At 41.3% G+C, this 7799-nt stretch overlaps 1 protein-coding gene across 1 annotated transcript in view; it reads right to left on the bottom strand.

Moving 5' to 3' along the window:
• Positions 1 to 879: 879 nt before the first annotated feature.
• Positions 880 to 7799, bottom strand: part of LTV1 (LTV1 ribosome biogenesis factor) — a 12408-nt gene continuing 5488 nt past the window's right edge. Inside the window, 6 exon segments of the mRNA XM_074106458.1 lie at positions 880 to 1089; positions 1354 to 1541; positions 2351 to 2498; positions 5036 to 5132; positions 5135 to 5192; positions 5456 to 5581. Of these exon segments, the coding sequence (XP_073962559.1) occupies positions 912 to 1089; positions 1354 to 1541; positions 2351 to 2498; positions 5036 to 5132; positions 5135 to 5192; positions 5456 to 5581 (795 nt within the window). The 3' untranslated portion in view covers positions 880 to 911.

The raw sequence follows: 7799 nt of genomic DNA, 5'->3' as shown, positions 1-7799 counted from the left end.
AGTGGTACAAAAGTAGCTGTACACTTTCGTACTTTGTCGTTTTAAAGCCACGTACTAAACGCCACGCAAGATTGTCAATGTGTCAATGCGACAGAATAAAAAGTGATCTGCTACTTTTGATGGTCACTGTACTTGCGAAGATGACAGAGTAATTGTTGGAAATTCTCATGACAATAAATACAGAAATAACGCCTCATATTCAGCTGGGGAGCTGGCAATTTGTGACCCAAGAAGAAAATTGCCACTCATAGTAGGAAGTGCCATAGGGAGGGAGGGTTCTAAAAGTTATCAAAATTGGTGTGACGTAAAGTACAATTCAATAGAATCTGTAAATTTTCTACATATTTAAGACACCCTATCGTCGGCACACTTGATTATATATGTCCCTGTTGTTGCAATTATCATCTAAAAGGAATCAAAAAAGAATAATAGTCGCCTCACAAAGCCTTAGGCAGCCCGGTGTTTTTATTAGTAGGCTGGAAGTGTCTACAGGATTGTCAGATTCTATTGAATTGGAGTTTAATAGGGAATATCTATGGCACACAATTGTTTTTCTTAAATATTATGACACGAAGTCGTAGTGTTGAAACATAAGAGAGATACGATGTTTGCTTTGCTTTCCGTCTCTTTCTGGAAAAAAATATGGTCGTCGTGACAGTCAAAGAACAAAGTTATATTTCAAACAAATAGATGGCGCCACTAAAATCCAGAAATTAAAATTCACTAGACGCAGACCAATGAGGGCTAATTGACAGGTGAAAATCGCTAGATGGCGTTAGCATCGTGAGGTTATTTTGACGTTACGGTCTTGCTTGCAATTGGCTCATTTAGTTGTTAATTCATTCAGGCAGTAAAGCCTAGTTTTAAATAAAACAATCATTTTCTTACAAACAAATATATATTACCTACATCTACAATATCTTATTTCCTTGCACATTATTCCTGTTGTTTAGCATAATCTTCTCTTGCCGTTTCTTTTCTTCCTTGAAGGCCTCCTTGTTCGCCTTCTTTTCTATTCTCCTCTCTTTCCTGTACTCTTTGAGCAGCCGCTTGCGTTCTCTCTTCTCTTCTGGAGTTTCTTCTTTTGGCCTGTTTTGGAAAAATTAAATTAAAAATATAGCGAAATTTTTCAATATTTTCACACAGTATTTTTTTTATTCTACTGGATGGCAAACGAGCAAGCGGGCCTCCCAGTGGTTGGGTATTTGTTGCAATTAGTCAGTGTTGCGGTTTTTCCGCGGGAAATATGCAATTTTTCGGGTTATATTTGTATGGATTATAAACCGGGACCTCGAGCCTCGTAGTCAGGTTCTCTACTAACAAGTTGGGCATCCGGTCGTCAAATACACACACCTTATGGACAGTACGCTGAGCGTGGACAGCACAGTGTCCGCGTCGGTGGCATTGTCCCGGTCGCTGTCGCTGCCGCGGTCGCGGTCGTGGAGCGCGTTCAACCTGGCCAGAGACTTGGCAGTCAGCTTGTTCTCCCCGAACACGTCGGGGACGCCCGTCCGGGGGTTCACAAGGATCTTGCCCGGCTTCTGGAACGTAATAGTACATTGTGTCTTAATCGTTGGTTAAATTGTGTCTTAATTAAGGGCGGTGAATAAGAAATTACGAACGAGAGTTAGGCTGAGACTGAGGGCTTTAATGAGTCGATATTCTTAATTCTAGTACCGCCCGTGCGACATACAATGTTTTTTCATCACATTTGCGTGTAAAATTGTATATTTGTAACAGAAAAACTAATATTTTTACTAAAATTGCCGATACCGCTGACCGGATCCCATTTACCGACCTTGGACTTCATGACAAGAACAAAAGGTCGAAGGTTTTATTTGGGGTTGCAACCAAGGTAGCCTGCATATTATGACACTGTTAACGAGCAAGTGTGATGAAAAAACATGTTATAACCCATTCAGTGCCATTGACTTCCACCGGCGTCTTGGTGTACCTTAATATAATTCAATTAAATTCATTTATTTGCCAGAATACGGCAAATAAATGAATTGTTTAATGCCGCAGACGCGGATGGGCGACTCATTTAGCTTTATCTGGATGCCGCGGACGCCAATGGGCGTCAGTCTAGAGAAGCGTCGGCATCGCGGCAAAGTACATAATCTGGCGCTCGGCAATGAGTTCAAACAGTTTATTCGACTGGTTGGCAACGAGCAAGTGGGTCTCCTGATGGTAAGAGATCACCACCGCCCATAAACATCTGCAACACCAGGGGTATTGCAGGTGCGTTGCCAACCTAGAGGCCTAAGGTGGGATACCTCAAGTGCCAGTAATTTCCACGCCAAAACGACAAAAAAAAAGGTTGAGGGCTGGCGGAGCGCTGTCGCCTTACCCTTGGCTCCTCGATGAGTTTGGGGTGGTTGTACAGGTTAGAGTAGGTGGAGAGGATGGTCTCGCAGTCCCATTTCTCTTGCGGGGCCACCTCCACGGTCTCCAGCTCTTCCTCGGACTCCTCGTCTATTTCCTGGAGACGACGCATTCTGAAACCAATATGCATATTCATAGTCAGAAAATGTCTTTTAAAGAGTGAGTATAGTTGCCTAAATAAGTGTTTTTTTTTTGTTCTTTGTTATTTATTATAGCTGTTTTTTTTGCAAATTCATACAATGGATATATTTAGTCAGGTCGCAGCATCGAACCGATGTGGAGGACTATTATTATTATTATTATTATAGTTGCCTGTAGGTTTAGGGGCTACCTGTGCTCTATTTTACGAAGCGACAAGTTACAATTTACAAGCGGTAGTTGAAAAGAGATTACCGCTTGTAAATTGTAATTTGCAGCTTCGTGAAATGGGGCTCTGGTAATTCGTCCTAATTATATATCCTCCTAAGTTCCCGCGTACTTTATAAAGGACTAATTAACACTAAGAATTACGGCTGAATGTACTTTATAAAGCAGAAATTGTTAATTGAATAAAGAATTCTAAGAATTTTGAAATAATGTCCAAAATAACAAAGCACGTCAACCACGTCTAGGTCTTAAACGCTAAGCTTGTTAAAAATGTCAGGACTCAGGAGGATATATATCTTTTGCTTACTTTTCAGCCTCTACAACAATGTACTAGGTATATATTATTATACTAGCTTTTACCCGCGGCTTCACACGCGTAAACTATTCGGTGTGGTAGCTGCAATTGAATTTTTCGGGATTTTACAAAATTCCCCTGGAAATTTAATATCGGGGTAAAAAATAGATTATGTGTTATTCCAGAGGTCCAGCTATACCTACATACCAAATTTCGTGGCTCTAAGCCCAGTGGTTGTTATTTCGAGATTTTATCCCTAGGTATCCCGTGGGAATATCGGGTCAAAAAGTCGCTTATGTGTTATTCCAGACGTCTAGCTACCTACATACCAAATTTCATGACTAAGCCCAGCGGTTATTATTTCAAGATTTTATCCCTATCCCGTGGGAATATCGGGATAAAAATTAGCCTGTGTGTTATTCCAGAGGTCCAGCTACCTACATACTAAATTTCATGGCTCTTTGCCCTGCGGTTGTTATTTCAAGATTTTATTTCTAGGTATCCCGTGGGAATATCGGGTCAAAAAGTCACCTATCTGTTATTCCAGACGTCCAACTACCTACATACCAAATTTCATGACTAAGCCCAGAGGTTGTTATTTCGAGATTTTATCCCTATCCCGTGGGAATACCGGGATAAAAAGTATCCTATGTTTTAATCCAGGTTATAAACTAACTTTTCGCCAAATTTCATCCAAATCCGCCGTTCAGCCGTTTCAGCGTGAAGAAGAAGTAACAAACATACTCACTCACTCACAAACTTTCAAATTTATAATATTAGTAGGATATTACATGTAAGAAAAATATTTTTTTGCGCTCGCTCAGTTGATAACAACATTACATTCTCAGGTGCAAATATATTTGAAGACGTCTTTTTCGCTCTTATTGCCTGGACATAAAGCGTATTTTGGTCTGCTGAAGCTGTTTTTTTTTTTACAGTATAGGCTTGCGTTTAGCCACAATCACGCCTGATGGAAAGCGAGGACGAGGTTTACGATGGAGCATGCTTGCCTAGTAAATGCTCATTCACCCTGGACTTAAAAGCGGCTAAATACGGTATTAAACTATTTTGTATATGTTTTATAAATTAAAACTACACAATGCTTGTTATCGAATAGAAAAACAATTTTTAAGCTACCTGTACAAATAACAAAGTTATAAAGGTTTGAAATTCAAGATTAGACAGAGAAAGACATACTGGCATGTGACGTCTCACGCCAGTACCGCCATACTTGCTGCATAGAGAAAAGCGTTTGAGATAGAGACAGGTATAAAGATTTTTCAAAAAATCAATTTTCTCTTCGCTAAACACTATCTGTTTTTTCATAATAATATTAAGATATGGCAAAATCAGGAGTTCTCAAATACCGTACTGTAATGTGCAGGAAACACAGTCGCAGGCAAGGGAATTCCACTCTTTTGCTGTGCGGTTGATGAAGGAAGAGCGAAAACGCTTCGTGCGGATTCTGCGTCGATAGACCCTTACCTGGCAATAGACCCTCACCTGGCAATAGACCCCACCTGGCAATAGACCCTCACCTGGCAATAGACCCCCACCTGGCAATAGACCCTCACCTGGCAATAGACCCTCACCTGGCAATAGACCCTCACCTGGCAATAGACCCTCACCTGGCAATAGACCCTCACCTGGCAATAGACCCTCACCTGGCAATAGACCCTCACCTGGCAATAGACCCTCACCTGGCAATAGACCCTCACCTGGCAATAGACCCCACCTGGCAATAGACCCCCACCTGGCAATAGACCCTCACCTGGCAATAGACCCTCACCTGGCAATAGACCTCACCTGGCAATAGACCCTCACCTGGCAATAGACCCTCACCTGGCAATAGACCTTCACCTGGCAATAGACCCTCACCTGGCAATAGACCCTCCACCTGGCAATTAGACCCTCACCTGGGCAATAGACCTTCACCTGGCAATAGACCCTCACCTGGCAATAGACCCTCACATGGCAATAGACCCTCACCTGGCAATCTCCCGCTGTTTGTCAAGCTGTTGCCGGCGGCGCGACTCCTCGAACTCTTCCGCGGCGCGCAGCAACATGTGGTGCGACTCCGGCATGAACCTTCGATCTCCTCACAGTCCAGCGCGCCCAGCTCCGTGTCGTCGTATTCCGAGAACATCTGGAAGCGGAACGATCCTTTATATAACCTTCACCATCAGCCGAAAGACTTCCGCTGTTCAAGAAAGACCAAGTCCCCTCTTAGACTGAACCTATACTTAGGGGCTGTTTCACCATCCATTGATTAGTGTTAACTGGCGGTTAGGTATGATGCCGTCTCTATTTGTTTTGTTCCAATAGTCGGAGAGATCAATGGATGGTGAAACAGCCCCTTAGAATATTTTAAATAGTACCAGGTTTAATAGTTTATCAGCATAAGCGTACCTTCTCGAATCTGTCGTCGAGCAGCGTGAGTCCCTGGTTCCGTCGCACCACGCTAGACGACATACTGTACTGCGAAAAACGCGACTTCGTGTCGTCCCCCTCCCACGCCGCCATGCGGCCGCCCACCTGCGATCAAAAACATATCGAACTTTTCATTAGTGTCCGACCGAAACATGGTTCTTCGCCGAAACCGAAGGTTCAGTTTTGGCTCTAGTTTCGACGAAAACCGAAACTTTTTTAGACATGTTCAAATTGTTAAATAAAATGTCTCGATATGTGAACAATGAATCTCGTAATTTGTGTAGATGGTATTAAAACAATTATTCTGCTATTCCGTTTTTTCGCGGCCAAGCACAAACGCCACGTCACTGAGCCAACGGCCAGCGACGTCGGGCGAACCCTGGCGAGTTTCGCTATTCTCGGCGGAGCCGCGTGCACACGAAGCAAGGCAAACGCGATCCGAAAGTATAATGTTGTATAGGTAGAGTCATTCACGATGACGCGTGCCGTGGTTCTTATCACAATGTCATTAATGCCTAATTTTGTCAAAATCACGCGTCTTCGTGGATGGCACTAGTATAAGATTCGACCCGGCCGTAAATTGCGGCAGATTTTTGACCGAAACTAAACCTTCGGCCGAAACTCGATTTTTTAAACCGAAATCTGCTGAAACCGAAACTAAAACCGAATCTTCGGTCGGACACTATTTTTCATGCTTATATACGAGTATAATATTCTTTTTTATGTTTGATGTAGGCTACATAGAATTACTTTTTATACTATAATGCATACCTAGTATACGTCATCGTCGTGTACAAACAATAAAAGTTTATAAAACATAGTTTTTTTTTTTTTGTAATAGAAGAATAAAATAAACAAACAAATTCAAGCAACAGCAACAAAAATTAAAGTGTAAACTTTGGCCTCAACCCTACAAAAAAAAAAAAACTTGTAACAACGGCATCACAACCATAAAACTCCACCAACCTGCTTCAGGCTGTCATTCGAGTCTAGATCTGAAGCGAACGCCTTCTCGGAGCCGTCGTCGGCGCTGTCGCCGGCCTCCGACCCTGACATCTCCTCGTCGGATCCTGGGGACATGATATGCTCATAACTCTGACTTCCAGTTCAGATGTTCGTACAAAAGTTTCGAATAGGAAAGAACACCAACCAACTAACGTCTTATTATGACTTTAATAAAGTGCGTACTTGGGAGATTTATTTGTTATACTGAGGATGAACTCTGGTTGAGTTCAACGGTCAGTGTAGTGTGGTAATAGTAATAGTTGGGTTGTGTGTGTTCTTAGAATGTGGATGTGAAGGAGGAGGTCGCGTGAGCAAAGTAATTGTTCATAGTTTATTGATATGGGCCTCCCTCCACCAAATAACGCGCGGTTCAATAAATTACCCGTTCTGGTTTTGAATAGCCCTGAATTATATGTCTCTGGAAGTACATATAACACAAGGAATTGCATTTCTTGCAGTAATTTAAATAAAGTAAAAATAAATATCATGGGACACTTGACACCAATTAACCTAGTTCCAAACTAAACAAAGCTTATACTATGGATACTAGGCAACGGATAAATATACTTATATAGATAAATACACAATTAAATACATATTGAACATCCAAGACCCAAGAATAACATTTGTGTCATTCACACAAATATCTGCCCTGGCCGGGAATCGAACCCGAGACTCAAGCTTCATAGTAAGGTTTTCTAACTAATTGGCTATCCAATCTTCCAAAAACAATTTAAAAATCAAACAACAGATTCACAGGCTAAAAAAGTGAAATAAATAAATGCATTTTAACCGTCTCCTTCTCCCAGCCAGCTCAATAAAGTTGTCTTCCAGTTCATTGTCGGGATCTTCAAAATCAAAGTCCTCGTCCAAGGCCGCCACCACCTCCGGTCCAAGTCCAAACATAATCCTGAAACAAAACAATTTTGTGTCAATATAAACCAAGCCAGGTTTATAATTTCTACTGTAGTAACAATAAAGTTACAATTTATAATTACAAATTTGTGATTTACAATTACAAAGTACAATTTATTTTATTAAGTCAGGGATAACTCTGTGGAAATGTTTTCCCAAAATCATCACTGCAGTTCTATACTAAAGCATTTCTGAGCTGCCAGCCCTTTTGGCCTAAAATATGCATAAATAATGATTATGGCTTTGCATATTATGCATTGCATATATAGGCGAGTTCATAAAGTTATGAGCAAAAATTTGATCAAAATATCTGAACACGCTTCTACACCCTATTAACAATAGTCGTTGTTCAGATATTTTTTTGCTCAAAGTTTATGTACAAATATGTTGCATGTAATGTTAT

Source organism: Choristoneura fumiferana, chromosome 24, assembly GCF_025370935.1.
Source record: "Choristoneura fumiferana chromosome 24, NRCan_CFum_1, whole genome shotgun sequence".
Taxonomy (NCBI): domain Eukaryota; kingdom Metazoa; phylum Arthropoda; class Insecta; order Lepidoptera; family Tortricidae; genus Choristoneura; species Choristoneura fumiferana.
This window is presented reverse-complemented; position numbering and strand designations above follow the sequence as displayed.